This window comes from Rousettus aegyptiacus, unplaced genomic scaffold (assembly GCF_014176215.1).
Source record: "Rousettus aegyptiacus isolate mRouAeg1 unplaced genomic scaffold, mRouAeg1.p scaffold_m13_p_4, whole genome shotgun sequence".
NCBI classification, from domain to species: Eukaryota; Metazoa; Chordata; class Mammalia; order Chiroptera; family Pteropodidae; genus Rousettus; species Rousettus aegyptiacus.
Genome location: NW_023416307.1, coordinates 127,656,380 through 127,675,087, shown reverse-complemented (window position 1 = coordinate 127,675,087; position 18,708 = coordinate 127,656,380). Strand labels below are relative to the sequence as shown.

Sequence of the window (18,708 nt, the reverse complement as noted above, 5' to 3'; positions counted from 1 at the left end):
CACACAAGTAGTTAAGTGAATTTCAAAAATAAAGTTAAAGAAGAAGGAATTACTCAATAAAAGGAGGCCATATTTGTAATATAAAACGTATATTATATTATAAAACCACAATAATAAAGAGTTTTGATACTAGAGCAGAAAGAGGTAAAAAAAGACATGAAACTGACGACAGACCCCAGCATAGATGGTATTTGGTACATGATAGATGTGGCATCAATAAGTAGGGAGGGGAGAATTTGTAATGACTTTCCTAGGATCTATATTCTTTTATAAATTCTTTATAGATTTTAGTCAAAAGTCTACAGAGAAAAGTATCACTATTTAAAAACCTCTATCATATTAATGATATACTTTAAACATCTACTGCTCTTTTCCTATTTCTATACCATTCCAAAGAAGCTTATTTGAAAAACCTATCTGTTTTGGAGACTTCTTTCTCTTTTTGTAATAGAAAGTTATATTTCTTCATTGATATTTCGTCTGGATCAGTTTTTTTCATTGCTATTTCCTTTGGATTACATAAAAGAACTTTTATATAGAGGAAACAGACAATAGTCAAAATAAAAAACAAAAAGAAAGAAAATACTTTATTTCAAACCTAACCTTAAAATATAAACGTTGAACCTAAAGTAAAAAGAATATATATTAGGGGTTATAAATGTGAAATACATCAATAAGGCTGAGAAAGACATTAAAATATCAACATATTAAATTCAAATTTTAACAAACATACTTACTGAAGTATCAGAGTAACCAATCGAATAGCTTCCACAGCAACATCATATTCCTTATCAAGTGTCATTGATACAATGCGATCCTGAAAAAAAGTTATAAATCAAATCAGCCATTAGCAGAAAATAAGTTGGGACAGACCTAAGGAAATGTCTTTGGGAGCACACATGCAAGACTAATGATAAATTAATGGAAAGCTTCACTCTTAAAACCCTATTATTATAGCCCTACTCACACAAAAGACTATTAGAAAAAATATTCATAATCTAAAAGCCTTTTCAAGATCTAGCATTCCACAACACTGAGACAAACAACATGTAAAATTAATTTAATTATAAAAAGCTGTATATAAAGAAAATCTTGTAGTCTACAGCCATGCTACCCTGAAAAAGCCCGATCCCATCCAATCTCGGAAGCTAAGCAGGGTCGGGCCTGATTAGTACTTGGATGGGAGACCACCTAGGAAGACCAGGTGCTGTAGGCATAGAAAATAAAAAATAAAAATAAGGAATTGTAAGCTGACAAAGTGCTTGAAATCTGTGAGGTCAACCAAGGGTTGCCTCATCTTAAAAAAAAAAAAAAAAAGAAAAAGAAAAAGAAAATCTCGTTTAAGCAGAAGAGACTTATGTTGGAGGCAATAAATAAGAACTCATGTTGGTAATATCTTTTGTAAAATAGAAATTCATTCATCTACTTAATATAGGTTTATTTAAAAAATATGCAGTAAAGAATATGAACTAAACACTTGTTATGGCAATGTCATTTGCTAAACTAGTTTTAACTAGCATTTTTTAAGTGAAAAATAAAATAAGCTAAGCATTCTTGATGCTTACCTTGAATCGGTTTGTGAATAGCTCCAATTTGGGGAATAATTCTCTATTGGTATATAGGCTCTGTAGGGCTTTCAAACACTTCAGCCTGACTTCTCCTTGCTACAGAAACACAAATAAAAACACAACAGAAGTGATCAATTCCATGGCGCAAGTACTGAAAAAATTTTCAAGTGATTATGAAGACCAAAGTAATTTTCAGCTTAAACATTCAATTCACTTCACATTGTAATTCAACACAGGGTGGAATCAAGCAATTGTATAATCTATGTTTCACTTTTATTTAATTAAAAATGCACTGAAAACCCTTTAGCTACTTGAGAGTCGACTACACCTTTTTCAAAGATTTATCAGCTCTGATTCAACATGGAGTATTTCCCACATTATACTGGAACACTTTGAGAGAATCTTTAACCTATGATTTCAATTAAAGAAGGGTACATCAATATTTGTCTTTTACGGAACTACTGAATAATCCTGCAGAAAAATGTAATTTCATATTTAGCCATCATCATTTATTCATTTAACAAATATTTATTGGATGCCTTTTACATTCCAGAATGAGCAGTTAGGAAACAAATGAACAGTAGAATAATTAAAACAGTGGCAAAAGTGACAGAGTTAAGGGTCTTGGTAATGTCAGATGGAAGCAAGAGAATTAAATGTTATATCGAGTAATATCCAGAGACTGCAATATGCTGATCAGCTTTACAGCCAAACCATGAAGAAACCTGCAGAACAATGGAAGATTTCTTCTGGGATTGCTAACAAACCATTTCTCCACACCACGAAGGGAAAACAGAGTGTTTGAGTTACAGCCCTACCCAAAATAAAACTATCCATTCCCTATGGCTAAAACAATGGGGGAACCTATGGATCAAAGGTTGGGAATTGCTAGTAGACCTTTCACACTATTCTAATCCTTTCGCACTATATGTTCATATCGTCAAAGCAAAATGGGTAAACAAAGTCTTTAAATTGTAATTTACGGAAACTAAGAATTATATATAAACTGAATTCACCTAACAGTCAGGGTCTCTCTCAGTGTCTTCCTCTCAGTCCCTTTCAGTGTCCTTACTCTCTCTGTCACTGTCCCTGTCTCTTTGTCCTTCGGAATCTCTCCTAGGCTCTTACTCTCTGCCTTTGAGAGGAGACCACATTCTATCTTTGGAGCATTACCACTTTTCTAATAAACTTCCCTTCTGACACTAACTTTGGTGTGCATTTGAATTCTTTCTTGTGCTCAAAGAATACTCTTGGTGCAGGGATTGAGGTCTCTCCGCACGGGGGAATTTGCGCTGTTCTGCATCACTGGGGTAGCTGTTTATGAGTGCCTCATCTTTAATAAAGCTAACTTGGAGCAGAAGATGCTGGTGATTAATGTACATTGAGGATTATTAGAAATTTAGCCAACTCTCTCAAAGGATTCAAAGACTAAAATTTCTATGTTCAAAAAGAAGTAATATACTATAACAGGAGTCCAAGTTTTAGAATCAGACAAAACTAATTTTATTTCCAATTCTATAGTTTATTACCTACATGAGAGATAGCAAGTTCATCACTCTAATAGTTTTCTCATTTAGAAAATGGTGATACCAACTTCATAAGGCTATTATAAGAATTAAACACTGGGGTAGGCTGGTCAAAGTTTTAACAATCAACTTTGGGCATAGGGCCCTGAACTGTTGCATTTACAGATTTCTGTGCTTTAAATAATCTGTTCAGGCCAAATTCAAACTATCAATGAGATGTTACTGAACTCTTACTTGTGAAGGAATGTGCATAATTAACTCTCTTCCCTGCAGATTCAAAGTAGCTCCAGCATACCACACAATTAGATGTTTGTTGGTAGTCTCTAGCACACGGGAGATACCTGAGATGCCTATAATAGATATGGCTGTTTTGCCTTTTAAATCTCTTGTGAGAGGTGAATCTTCCTTCCTCCAGTGTTGACTGCTAATAACTCATATCTGTACCTTTCTCTGGAGAATTGATCATGGTTGAAAAGAACCACCTGGCACAAATTCCTGGTAAGTTATGCTCTACTTTGCCTCTCCTGTATACACCCTTTCCTTCCTCCAGGCTGAGACCTATCACCAGAGAGGAATGATACCTTGCCTCAGGGCAAGACAATCTTTGAGGTTCAATTTATTCTTAAAAGCTTCTGGAGAGATCAGGCTGAGATGAGATTTCTGAAACCACATTTGTTAGTATGTTTCCTGCTTTCTCCTATTTTCCTCACTTTCTCACAGGCTTCTGAGTATAAAAACTTCAATGTACTATTGAGCATGAAAATCTCTGAGTCAGTCTTGGTTTCTAGGGAATGTGACCTAAAAAGTTTATACCACGAGTTGTCATAAGAAGCAGACTTCAGTGACAGAATAACTTGAAGGATGAATTATTATGAGGAAGGACCCAATTACTGAATAGCAGCCATTTGTTAGTTCACCTATGAATGAAAGGGGATGTGCTTAGTTAGCATTTGAGGGAGCAGGGTGAATAAGAACGATGGAACTGGGTGGCTAAGCATCACTAAAATGCTAAAGAAAGAAATGATAGGTTAACTGATCACTAGTTTAAAGCAAAAGTTTTATTTTTGGCAACACTTAAAGAGACAATTATCTCTTGCAGATAAATAGCTGAACATACTGAAAATGCAGGATTGAATTTTAAGGGTGGCAGAATTGAAGAGTTTGTATCCCAGGCACGTCTTCTACGCTAAAACCAGGGCCATATAGAAGAGGCACAAGTCTAAAGACTATTTGGGTGGGTGCAGCTGAGAACCTTGAACTTCAAGCTTCCCATGAACTCGTGCGCTTCATAAAAAGGCTCATGTGCTCTTGTTAGAGGATAGTATGTCCCCCAAACCCCCAATTACATGGAAGCCTCAAGTGAAGCGAGTGCCTTAATGACAACATTAGTAGCTCTCCTCATGATCTACACCAACCACCCCTTGCAGCCACCAGATCAAGGTCAAACCTCAGCATGGCTGAAATGGGAAGTATTATATGCAGCAAGTACTCAAGGAAAGGGACAATATGAACCAGCAAGAACTAGGAGAATATGGTTGCTGAGAGTACTGGACCAGGGAGTGGGAATATAAAACAGGAGAGTTTTGGGATATGGGACACTCTCCCTTGACTCAGGATTTAAGGCCCTGTTAAGGGCCCCTGGAAATGGCCCAACACGTGGCTGGATTGCTCTTGGAAAAGGCAATGGTACATATTGAATGAAACAGAGATGCCAGAATTATGTACCAGACTGTTAAGGAAGGAATTAAAAGACACAGGAAGTGAGCATGCCTGAAAAGATCAATTGTATGAGCTCAGAAGACCAACCAGTTGAGTATATTCCTCAGGAGAGCCCAGAGAATAATTTGTTTACCAAGCAATAAGGAAAAGACTGGTGATACAGGTGAAAGCATTAATGAGAAGCACCATAATGGCTGTGTTTTATTGGCTAGGGCTGAATTTAGCTTCTAACAGCAGGAGATAAGATCACAGAACAGCAGAGAATAGGTAATATCAACTAACTATAAGATAAAGGCTGACATAATAATTGTAATGAACACGAAGTTGAAGGGTAGCCCATGAGGATCTATGGCGATAACTCATAGAATGTGGTATTCCTGGAAGCAAGACAGGTGGAAAGACAACAGTATTATGTAATCACAAGGTGGCGACAATGGGTAAGCAAAACACTAAGGACAACAATGGATAAGCAAAACACTAAGTAAGTACTTTTCTTCTATCCAACTATAAATTTAAAAACAAAGCCAAAAGATGAAATTACTCATTCTAACGAAATACACAAAGCACATTACAGGTAGAGAAAATATATTAATCAAGTTTTACCTTCACTTTGTCCAGTGATGCCTCCCAATCAGCTACTCTCATCCTAAATTTTATTCTTCACCTACAACATACCCTGCCTACATTACAGGGACTTAATTAAATAAGGTGGTACCCATAAAAGTATTTTAGAAAACTATAAACCAATCTAGTTGGATGAAAATTCCAGTTGCCTTTTTGGTAATTGCTCTACTTTGCGGTTCAATTATTCTCTAAAAGTATTTCTATTATAGGGCCTACATGCTATCTTCCTGTTACAAAAAATCTTATTCGAAGCTGAATGCTGTTTAACACAGTGCCTAATAAATAGTCACGGCTCAATAAATATTTTTTAATGACTATATATATATACACACACACACACACACACACACACACACACACACACATACACAGAGAACAAAAAAGAAACAGAAAAAGATAATTTGTTGAGAAAGGGGGCTATGCATTATTTGTCAGACTATCAGCATATTTGCAAAAATCATTTTTAGAAAAAAATGTTGAGCTATAAAAAGTATTATGTAGCATAATAGCATAATTTCATAATGAGTTGTATTTTTAAGGGATAATAATTCATGCTTCTAGGAGAAAAATGTTAATTATTATTAAAATGCATATCTTTAATATAAAAACTTCACTGGGAATACTGTGAAAGAGTTACACTGAACTCTGGTGTCCTGTCAAGGAGTGAATGTAGTTGTATGTGCCAGGGTGAAGAAAAGGCTCCTTCTCTATCTGCCTATATTTTTCAATTAGAGATGACAGTCGATATTACTTTATATTAGATTTGGGGGTACAGCAGAGTGGTTAGAAATTTATATAATTTATGAAGTGATTCCCTGAATTTAGTTAAGGGCCATATACAGAATACATGCAATAATTATATATGGTGAAACAGCCCTGGCACCATACAGTTACAACAGCATAGGGATTAGACATGTATTTAATTTGTAAAGTGACCCCTTCAATAATTCTAACATCCACCTGGCACCAAACATAGTTATCACAGTATTATGGACTATATTCTCTATGCTATACTTTACATGTTTGTGACTGTTGTATAACTGCCAATGTGTACTTCTTAATTTCTTCACCCTTTTCACCCAGCCTCCTAAACTCTCTCACACCTGGGAACCATCAGTTTGTTCTCTGTATCTATAGTCTGTTTCTGTTTCGTTTGTTTACTTTGTTTTCCACATGTAAGTGAAATCATGTGGTATTTGTCTTCCTCTATCTATCTATTTATTTCACCTAGCATAATATCCTCTAGGTCTATCCATGCATGTTGTTGCAAATGGTAAGGTTTCATTCTTTTTAATGGCCAGGTGATATTTCATTGTATATAAGTACCAATCTTCTTTATCTAGTCATCCATTGCAGTGAACATAAGGAGGCATCTATCTTTTTGACTTAATGTTTTGTATTTATTCAGATACAAACCCAGAAATGGGATTGCTGGGTCATACGGTAGTTTTATTTTTAACTTTCTGAAGAACCGCTGTAGTTTTCCATAGTGGCTGCACTAATTTGAGACCCAACAGTGCATAGTGCATGGTGGTTTCCTTTTCTCCACATCCTCACCAACACTTGTTTGTTGATTTACGGATGATAGATATTATGACAGGTGTGGGGTGACAGTTCACTATGGCTTTAAGTTGCATTTCTCTGCCGATTAGTGATGATGAGCATCTTCTCAGATGTCTGTTGGCCATCTGTATGTCCTCTTTGGAGAAATGTCTATTCAGATCCTCAGCCCCCTTTTTAATCAGACTGTTTGGTTTTTGTTTTGTTTTGTTTTGTTTTGTTTTTGGTATTAAGCTGTATGATGCTTTGGATAGTAACCTCCTTAGACTGTATCATTGGCAAATATCGTCTCCCATTCAGTGGGTTGTCTTTTTGTTCTCTTGGTTTCCGTTGCTGTGCAAAACCTTTCTAGTGTGACGTAGTCCCGTTTGTTTATTTTTTCTTTTGTTCCCTTGCCTGAGGAGATATATCAGAAAAAACATCACTAAGAGCAATGTCAGAGAGTTTTACTTCCTATATTTTTTCCTAGGAGTTTTATGGTTTCAGATCTTACATTTAGGCCTTCAGTCCATTTTGAGTTTATTCTTATATGCGGTGTAAGAAAGTGATCCAGTTTCACTTTTTTGCATGTATGCGTCCAGTTTTCCCAGCACCATTTATTGAATAACAGTCTTTGCCCCGTTCTTGCCCTGTTTGGCGGAGATTAATTGACCACATAGGCATGAGTTTATTTCTGGGATCCCTATTCTGTTCCATTGATCTGTGTGTCTGTTTTTGTGCCAGCACCTGCCGTTCTGATTACTATATAGCCTTGTAGCATAGTTTGATATCTGGCAGCATGGTACCTCCATCTTTGTCCTTCTTTCTCAAGACGGCTGTGGCTGTTCGGGGTCTTCTGTGCTTCCATATATATTTTAGAATTATTTGTTCTAGTGCTGTGAAAAATGCCATTGGTATTTTGATAGGGATTGCATTAAATCTACAGGTCGCTTTTGGTAGTATGGACATTTCAACCATGCTAATTCTTCCTATCCATGAGCCCGGTACATGCTTCCATTTATTTGTATCTTTTCACTTTCTTTCTTCAGTGTTGTATAATTTTACGAGTACAAGTCTTTTTTTACACCCTTTGTTAAATTTATTCCTAGGTGTTAAAATTTTTTTATTATGTAATTGTAAATGGGATCGTTTTCTTAATTTCTCTTTCCGACAGTTTGTAATTGGTGTATAAAAATGCTACGGATTTCTGAATATTAGTTTTGTACCCTGTTACTTTACTAAATTCATTTACCAGTTCTAAAAGATTTTTGGTATAGTCTTTAGTGTTCTCTCTATATAGTATCGTGCCATCTGCAAACAATGACAGTTTTACTTCTTCCTTTCCAATTTAGATGCCTTTTATTTCTTTTACTGTCTGATTGCTGTGGCTAGGACGTCCAATACTATGTTGAATAAAAGTGGTGAAAGTGAACATCCTTGTCTTGTTGCTGATCTGAAGGAAAACGCTTTTAGCTTTGCACCGTTGAGTGTGATGTTAACCGTGAGTCTGTCACACACGGCCTCCATTAGTATGTTCCTCCTATTCCCACTTTGCTGAGAGTTTTTATCATAAATGGATGCTGGGTTTTGTCAAATGCCTTTTCTGCATCTACTGATATGATCATATGGTTTTTATCTTTCATTTTACGTGGTGTATCCCGTTCACTGATTCGCAGATTCCGAACCTTGCACCGCAGAAATAAATCCTGCTTGACTGTGGTATTTGATCTTCTTACTGTATTGCTGAATTTGGGTTGTTAATATTTTGCTGAGGATTTTTGCATCTATGTTCATCAGGGGTATCGGCCTGTAATTTTCATTTTTTGTCATGTCTTTGGCTTTGGAATCAGGGTAATGCTGGCCTCGTAAAATGAGGTCGGGAGCCTTCCATCCTCTTGAATTTTCTGGAATAGTTTGAGAAGGAGAAGTGTTAATTCTCCTTTGAACGTGTAGTAAAATTCACTTGTGAAGCCACCAGGTCCAGGACTTTTGTTCGTCGGGAGTTTCTTGACTACTGATTCCATTTCATTAGTAGTTGTCAGTCTTTTTAGATTTTGTTTCTTCTTGGAAGACTGTATGTTTCTGGTAATTTATCCATTTCTTCCAGGTTGTCCTATTTCTTGGCGTGTAACTTGTTCGTAGCATTTTCTCACAATCCTTTTGATTTCTGTGGTGTCAGTTTTCACTTCTTTTATTTCTGATTTTGTTTATTTTGGTCCTCTATCTGTTTTCCTTGATGAGTCTGGTTAAGGGTTTATCAATTTTGTTTATCTTTGCAAAGAATCAGCTCTTGGTTTCAATGACCTTTTTTATTATTTTTTAGATTATTTCTGCTGTAATCTTTAGTTATATCCTTCTTTCTACTCGTTTTGGCCTTTGTTTACTGTTCTTTTTTGAGTTCTTTCAAATGTAATGTTAGATTGTTTGAGATTCTTGTTTCTTGAGGTAGGCCTGTATTGCTATCAATTTCCGCCCTATGTCTGCGATTACTGTGTCCTACAGATTTCAGTCACTGTGTTTTTGCTTTCTCTTATGGAATCTTTTGATTTCTTCCTTGTTGTCATTATTAAATCATTCATACTCAGTGGTACATTATTTAGCCTCCATGTGTGTGTTTTCAGTTTTTTCCCTTGTAATTGATTTCTAGTTTTCAAACTACTTCATCAGAGATGCTTAATATGATTTCAATCTTCCTAAATCTACTGAGATTTGTTTTGTGACTTAAGATGTGGTCTATTTTGGAAAATATTCCATGTGTACTTCAAAAGGATGTATATTCTGTTCCTTTGGGGTGAAAAGCTCTAATGATATCAATTAAATCTATCTTTTAAGGCCACTGTTTCCTGTTGATAATGTCCCCTACTCTCACTGTATTATGCTAATCTCTCTTTTTATGTCAGTTAATATTTGCTTTATATATTTAAATGCTCCTGTATTTGATATCGGTTTATCAGAATTATATCCTTTTGTTGGACTTCTTTTATCTTCTTATTCCAGTCTTTGTTTTAAAGTCTATTTTGTCTAAATATTGCTATCCCAGCTTTTTTTCCCATCCACATGAAATATCTTTTTCCCTCCTTTTATTTTTGGTCTGTGAGTGTCTTTTGCTCTGAAGTGAGTCTCATATGTATAGGTCCTCTTTTTTTATCCATTCAGCTATCCTATATCTTTTCATTGGAGCATTTAATTCAGTTAAAGTGATTATTGATAGGTACATAGTTATTGCCATTTTATTATTCATATTTATGTTCTCTTGCCCCCTCCCCACTTTTTCTTACAGAAGTCCCTTTAACATTTCCTAGAATACTGGTTTCTGGTTTGGTGGTGATGAACTCCTTTAGTTTCTTCTTGTCTAGGAATATCTTTCTCTCTCCTGCAATTTTGAGGATAGCCTTGCTGGACAGAGAAGTCCTGATTGTAGGTCCTTGCTTTTCCTCACTTTAAATATTTTGTGCCAATCCTTCTGGCCTGCAGAGTTTCCATTAAGCAATCAGCTGATAGTCTTATGGGAGCACCCGTGTAAGTAACTAGCTGCCTTTCTCTTACTGCTTTTAGGATTCTTAGTCTTTAACCTTTGGCATTTTCCTTATGATGTGTCTTGGTGTGGGGGCCTGTTTGGGTTCTTCTTATTCGGGACTCTCTTCACTTCTTGGACTTGTATGTCTATTTCCTTCACCAGGTTAGGAAAGTTTTCAGCCATTATTTCTTTTTTTTTAAATGCCAGGTTTTTTGTTTTTTTTTTTTCATACTATATATACATTCAGTCATTATTTCTTGAAATAAGTTTTCAATTCTTTGCTCTCTTCCTCCTTTGGTACCCCTATAATGTGAATGTTGATATGCTTGTTGTTCTAGAGAACCCTTAAAACTATCTTCAGTTTTTAAAATTTTTTCTTCTGCTATTCAGATTTTATTTTTCTGCTACCTTTGTCTTCCAAATTGCTGATTTGATCTGCTTCATCTAATCTTCTGTTGATTCCTTTGTATTCTTCATTTCTGACTAGTTCTTTTCTTATGATTTCTATGTCCTTTTTTATGCTTATTATCTCTCTGTCGAAGTCCTCCTTAAGCTTCTTAAGCATAAATCCAGTGTTTTGTACTCTGTATCTGGTAAATTACCTGCCTCAATTTCATTTTCTTCCCAGAGTTTTCAATGAAAAGTCTTTTTATTCCCTCCAGTTTTATTGAGACACAATTGATATATAAAAAATCTTCACGTTGTTTGATGAGTTTGGACATCTGCATACACATGTGATGCGATTGCCATCAAGGCAATAAATGTATCCATCACCTCCAAAAATTTTCTTACATTTTTTAAAAATCTGCTAAGAAGAGAAGTAGTAGTCTTGAGAGGGACACTGTTATGTACTATTGAGAAAGGCAGTATTATACACAGTCTGTTGAAAAACTGACCCCCGAACTGGCTGCATAGGACACTATACCTTGGAGCTGGAACACTCTCATACTAAGATACAGAGTTGCCAATGCACTAGAAGAAAGAAACACAGTAGAGGAAAAAAAGGGCTAGTCAGCCCCACTGGATGCAGGCCCTGGGGGTGGGGTGGTAGTAAAGGACAGAATGAGGTGCTGGCACATTCTGTAGGATAGACAGGATGTAAATAATCTGCAATGGATGAGGGTAGAAATGTGAAGTGAGTCCTAAAAAGATCAGAGGAACTGTATTCTACCTGTTGGCTACCTTAGTGCTCCATGCCGCCCCAATTCCCATGTGTCTTATTGGTTGAAAACATTATGAGAAATAAAGGGGTCCAAAGTAGGAAACTTTACCAGATTCGTGTTGCTTGCAGACCTTAAATGAGGTTTGTTTTAACTCTAAGCAAAACTACCAAAGGCATTGCTGAAAATGAAACTACTGAAATGAAATCCTCTGAAAATATATATGAAAGGTGAAGAACAGATAGAGACATGAGCCAGGGGAGCCTCATGGAGCATGGCTGGCACATCTGTTTTATGAAGAGGCTTTGCAAATTCAAATGTCTAGGGCTAGATAGCATAGTTAGGGATGAGGTCAAGACCCTTGGATCCCCACTAGAAGCCCTATGCCCCTGTCAGGATAGCAGGGAAAAGCGGGGATACAATTCAGACTTTTATGGGGCTCTTAGATACATACTGGTGTCCAAATGACAATACTCCTAGGACCTCATAGGAATAGAATTAAAATAGTGGCTTTGGATAGTCTGGAGGAGGGTATAGTTAGTTACCCACAGGAGACAAGTCTGCATGTATTTGTAGATGGAGCTCATTGGACCATTTCTGGTGCTGATGATAGTACCCATCACTTGAGTACATAACATTTACATTTTGGCTGTGTGCAGTACCGAACACTACCACCACTTCAAGGGGCATGCACCACAAGGGCAAATTCAATCATAATGGGCCAAGTGCATTTCTAGTCAACTCTATAGATGCCCAAACCACGGCACATTGTTCAACAAAATATAGCGGAAAAAAGGACATTATTCTGTTAATCCATGACTTAATGCAAGCAGCGGTGCTGATAACTACCCTGTGAAAATTCAACAGCCCAGTATGGCCAGTCAGGCATGCCTCTAGAGCTTAGAGGTTGATTACCACAGGTTAAATGTGAAAGTTCTAGTTTTGGCCCCAGCAGTCCCTGATATTATCACCATCACCAAGAGAGTGGCAACCCAAATGGGAAATTAGTACATTGTTGTTGACCTGAATAAGCCCTTCTACTCGATCCCTTTGGAAGATGAGACTCAGGACCAATCTGCATTCACTCAGAATGACCTTCAACATATTTTTACTTTACTTGTACAGTGATACTGAAATTTCTTTGCAATATGCCACTAGTGGGTGGGGCTTGATCTTCAAGAAGCCCAAGGCCCCAAACAAATTTCAGTTATTTACTATATTAATGATATCCTAACAGCAGAGCTAACCAAAAAACATGTGGCTACAGTGCTGTACCTAAGTGATAGAAATATGAGCTCCAATTTGACTATAAATCCAAATAAAATCCAGGGCCTTGCATAGCAGGTGTAATTCCTTGGAGTCATTTGGGCAGGAAGCCAAATAAGTATTCCAGAGACGACAGCTAGTGGGTCTCTTTGAGCAATGAAAACAGCATGTATCACACTTGGGTGCTCTCTTGGCCCCTTTAATCAAAGTGACCTGCAAAGCAGCCAATTTTAAATGAGGCTCTTTGCAGCAGCAGTCTTTGGAAGCTATTCAATAAGCCATGGCCTAAGCACAGCCTGTGGGACCTTAAAGCCTGCTAGCCCAATGGAACTGCAGGTTTCTACATCCTCCCCTCACCACCTCACACACTGTTTGGAATCTGTGGCAGCTGGAAACTGCCACTGGGGTGCACTAGCTTCTTGGATTCTGGACCCACAAACTTTCAGAAGCTGCCACCCAGCACATTCCTTTTGAATGACACTTCCTTGCTTGCTATTGGGCAGTGGTGAAGCTGGAGAGCCACATATGATACTGCAACATGTACTGTCCATTTTCACTTGGATGATTACAAAGACTACTAATAAAATTGAAAAGGATCAACAGAGCTTGATCAAAAATGAAACTGGTATATCCAAGATTGGGCCCAGTCAGAATCCCAAGGGAAAAGTAGGCTCCATAAGCAAAAAGCCAGCTTGTCAGAAAGGCCCATACAACTCACAGGATATGCTTTGGCCCTTTCTGGGGCTACCTGGGGCCCAAGATTCAAAGGCATACCTGCTGACAGTATGGCATAGTTTACTGACAGCTCTGTGAAAATAAAGGCAGATGGGGTCTGCTGAATGGCAGTCACCGTTGGGCCAGTGGGTGACCATCTTTTGACTGAGAGCAGATGTGGACATTCCATCAAATGGGTCAAGCTCCGAGTTGTAGTGATGGTAGGCAATCCCTACCAACATGCCTTGGGACATTTTTACCAACTCTTAGGCTGTTCCTAATGGCCTAGTCGTCTGTTCAGTAGAATGGCAACAAAAAGATTAGACAATCAAAAGATCTTTAGTACCGAGAAAAGAACTATGGCAGCAGCTCCCTGCCTGGAAAGAAAACACTTTTGTCATTTGTGTGGATACTCATGGTAAAGGACCTTTAAAAAAAAAACAAAACATAAATGGAACTCCTGTGATTGCTGTCCATGTACTCAAACCATCCAGAGAGGAGAATTGGGACATATTAACCAATGACTGGGATACACTGGTTCCAGGAGATTGAGCTTCTCACACCCAGCCCTAGGCACAGTTTATGCCTCACTGCCATTAACAGCAACTCAAGCTATGGCACCACTATTGCAATCATATTTTTGGATACCCCACATAATTTAACTCTATGGAACATCTTTCACTGCCCAAGCAAGACAAGAATTGGGCACACTCTCATGGAATGTGATGAACTTTCAATGTACCTTATCAATAGCATGTCAATGAAACCATTGAAAAAATGAATGGCTAACTTAAATAGCAACTAAAGAAAGGGTATGAAGATAGTCTGCTAGTAGATTTCTACCCCCATCTGACTAGGGCTGTACTGCTACTAAACACTGCATTCCAATGCAAGGGAAACATGGTATCATGGCACATGTTGGGAAATGCTGAGCTTGGATGGGGTGGGAGTGGACTGGGTAGCTGTATGTTTAGGATGTACTCACAAAATCTCAATCTGAGTATACCAATCATTCTTTTTTATATTTTCCTCTTGGGGGGTACATATTGGCAGGTTTGTGGTTCTGGCTGCCACAACACCCCGGATGGACAGTGTTTCTTGACTCTCTCTAATCAAGATGTGATGCTTCCCTTTGGGCATGTCCCTCCTATGGGATACTACAAGGAGTGCTAGGGCGCTAGGATCCTTCTAGTGGTGCTGGGAACATCTGACCCTTTCTATAGGTAAATGGCATTATCAGACATGTTGGGTTTGTGCAGGGTATGACTGTCTTCCTGGACTGGCCAACTGAGGCCAAAAAGTATGGGTCAAGCAACAACAGCACTGGGTGCCCAAAAAAGGCAGTACCATCAGGACTGAGATAGACAGTTTGCTCCACACGTAGTAGACCAGACATTTCTGGTCTCACGAGATTCAGGGAGTGAGAGAAGAGTGGGAACATTCATCTTTCCTCTTTTCATTCCTATAGAAGCTTCTGTTATGGCTATGAACACCCTAATAAAAAAATTAGTATAGCTGTAGTGAGAGGAGGCAAACTGATGCCACTCAGACCTTCCTCAAGCTATCAACAGGTCAAACTGTTAACTGATTCTTGATATAGGTCCAGATGAAGGCATGCTCTGGAATCCCTTGCTTTAATATTACCTATAATGTGACAGAAAAAGACCCTTGTACCAGAATGGTTTTTAAGATCTATATAGACATTTTGGACTTAGAAGTTCCATTTGATTTTTTTTTTTTTCTCTGCAACCATGTGGCAAAGATAGGCTGTGGCTGTATATAACTGGTCTAGTCAGCATTATGAGAACAAATTGATAATAGGAGTCGCCTGCCTCCCTCAGGGTTATATATTTCTCTGTGGACACCAGAAAAATAGGCAAGAGAATTTCTGCCTCCAGGGGAAAGATTCTGTTGCTTCATAGTTTTATGGCTTCCTGTCCATGTGAGCAACTGCACAGAGGGCTGGAAAGAACCCACTTTGCAAACAGACTAAAGAGTAGCCCACATTACCCTCCTCGTAAGACAAACTAACCACTGGTTTCATTCTGCTGTCCAAATTCTAATACTGTACATAGGTACATAGGTACATAGGCACTAGGAAAATCATTGTATAACCTGTCCTTAACCAAAAGTTGATGGTGGATCCAACTCTAATTCCAAGTTCGATGTGGGTGATAGTCCTACAGAATTTGACATGATTTATCTGTCATTTCAGTAGCTGAGCAGGGGTAGGAGGTGGACTGTTGGGAGTCTCCTGAGAACAGTCTTTTGACTCCTTCCACTTGGCTGCATAAGATAGGCCTTGATCCTGGAACACTGCCTTAGCAAGAGGTAAGAGTCCTCACAGCCTGTGCTGGGTTTATCACTCTGTATGGGAATACCTTTCCTGTTTCAGGTTCAATATGTATTCTTTTGTTCTGCTGAAGTGTGTGCATCATATGGCACCTGGCCAACCCCACTACTAAATCTGTCCCCTGCAAGAAGGGGACAGCGTTCTTAGTTCTGTGGCACAAGAAGGGTGTATGCAGGGCAACTGCCCTGCGATGATTTCTGGGAAGGACCTGCTGGTTATGGGGGACTGACGCCCACTACCAAAAATGATCTTGCTTGGCTCCTCCTCTACATGAGTAAAGCCCTGTTCCATCTAGTACTTCACTGTGTTGTGTTTTCCTTGGCAACCCAATATCAATATGCGAGCAGAAATGTTTGAACTTCTACAACTGGTGACAGGCAACAGACGTCATTTACTTGACGTAAACAAAGCTAAAAAAGTTTTTGGTAAATTTAAGAGAAATAGGATATGAAATGAGTCAACACAAAGAAGAGGAAATGGGGTGACTGAGTGAAAATAGATCCCACCCAAGCAATACAGAGATTTTGATACAAGGAATCAAGTATATACAACAAAGAAGAATGGTACCATATAAGCTAAAAGCAAAAACAGGACAGAGCAATATTGATAAAGTGGAAAAGACAGAGTAAGGCAATCTACTGTCATGAGCATAAATACTAAAACAGAATAATATATCTAGCCCAGAACACAGAGATTACTTTAGCTGTATTTAAATTGGATAGATTCTGTGTTACCCATAATGACAGAACTAAAACAAATGTGTAGAAAATTTAGAAAGAACTTTTGGTCAACAGAAAGACAACTTGTATTTCTAATAACTCCCTTACTTGCTAGAAATTATTTGTCTTTCTACTGACTAAAACTTATACGAGAATACTTATATAAATTGGCAATATTTTAAAAAGTTGTCTTATTTAGGAGGGTAGACTCTAAAATTCTAAAATCAAGACAGAAGAAATATCAATGCATTACAATATATATCTGAGGCCAAGACAATGTTATATGTCAATTTTATCTCAACAAAACTGAAAAAAAAATGCAATTGATAATTAAAATGTAATATTAAAAAAACCAAGTGTTTTAACAACTCATTTGAAAAGGTACAGGATGAGTCTGAAGGCAGAAGAAGCCACATCCTATAGAATGAGCAGTTTCACATAGACTAAAAGGAGAGAAACTATAGTCCTCAGAGGAAAAAAGTACAAAGAGATTAGAGATGGAATGACAAATAAGAAAGTTTAGAAGGGAACACCACATTATAAATAAAGTAATTGGAAATCATATAATTTTTAAAAATCATTCTAGTGAAAACAGTACTGCTTATATGATTTTATCAGCATCATAAAAGAGAAACCTACCTCTTCCTTTAAAGAGGATTTCTATGAACAAACAGTGATTTACTTTAAAATGATAGTTGTTCTTTGATAACTCACATCAAATCGGTGTTATTCCAATAATATGTGGTCATCATATGTTCTGTGAAAATGGTAATTGTTATTGCCATTTTAATCTAGTAGAACACTCTATAAAAGAACTGTAAGGAGGAAGAAAACTAATATGGTAGTAGTGAGGAATAAAAATGCAGGATACTAAATTTATTCCAAAAAAAAATCCGTTCTGTTAGGTTTAACAGTGTGTACATGCTTAAGGATATACTGTACAATGCTACATTCTCTCACGCTGTAGACTTATTTAGTTGGATAAACCTGAGACTGGCTTAGATGTGAAGGATCCCAATTCCACGAGATGATTAAACAAAGAAAACAGAATCAAGCTTGGGATTTATTAGTGCAGAGGAAAGGATATAAACACCTAGAGAAGATAAATATTCAGGAAAATATTCACTATGTACTAACTAAATTTTCCTCCAAATGAAGTAGAGGAGAACAACTCTTTTAAATCCATTAAAAATGATCAACTGTGAAGCTGAGCAACCAACTTGTGACGATCTCTGTGCAAAATGAACTCTCTCTTACAGCAAAAATAGCCTGTAAGTTCTCTTGGGACCTTTTATTATAATTTATGTAACTCTGTGGTTTTCAAAATATCTTTAATAATACTTAGCATATTGCTGTTTTAAAAGTAAATGCTTTACAAGCTGCTAATGGTAAGATAAAGTCTTAAAATACTGAGAAATTTAACTTAAAAATTTAAGAATGTAACTGCATTAAAAAATAAAATGTCTTCAAGGACTGGTCAAGATGGTGTAGAAGATAGATGCTGTGCACGCCTACTTTTGCGACCACACCAAAATTATAATAAAATTACAGAGCAAGCGTCATGCGGAGTCGCCTGAGGTCTGGTTAAAGACAAAAATAACAGGACATCTCAAATGGGCAGGAAGTATAAAGACAAAAAGGCCCAACCTCACAACTGCATGTGGTGATACAAAATCAGGAGGGTAATCCTGGCACACTTGAGTGAGGGGTCCTGGCTGTACACCAGGCTTCCCAGCCAAGGGTTCCAGTGTCAGGAAGATAAGTCCTGACAACCTCTGGCTGCGAAAACCAGTGGAGATTTTGGCTAAGTAAGACAGAGGACTGTGAGAGTTGTAAGGGTTCCCCTTAAAAGGGCCTATGCCCATATGTACTCACTGACAGACTCACTTGCTTTGAGATCCAGCACTGGGAAGCTGCTCGAGGGGTGCCAGGAATATACAGGGAGACACTGAGTTGCTGGGTTTCAAGGTGAGGGCTGGAGCGACAGCTTTAGCCTACACAGA

The 18,708-nt window shown here is 37.7% G+C and overlaps 1 protein-coding gene and 1 non-coding gene across 5 annotated transcripts in view; one reads left to right on the top strand and one right to left on the bottom strand.

Moving 5' to 3' along the window:
• STAG1 (stromal antigen 1) overlaps window positions 1-18,708 on the bottom strand; it is a 344,141-nt gene that overhangs the window by 100,981 nt on the left and 224,452 nt on the right. For all 4 annotated transcript variants that reach the window (XM_036218531.1, XM_036218530.1, XM_036218532.1 and 1 more), the window contains 2 exons: window positions 1,566-1,664; window positions 738-817 (listed from right to left, as the gene is read on the bottom strand). In XM_036218531.1, the coding sequence (XP_036074424.1) occupies window positions 738-817; window positions 1,566-1,664 (179 nt within the window). The remainder of the gene's footprint in view (window positions 1-737; window positions 818-1,565; window positions 1,665-18,708) is intronic.
• Window positions 1,098-1,216, top strand: LOC118602224. The gene has a single exon (XR_004950637.1). It is a non-coding gene; the product is annotated as a 5S ribosomal RNA (ribosomal RNA).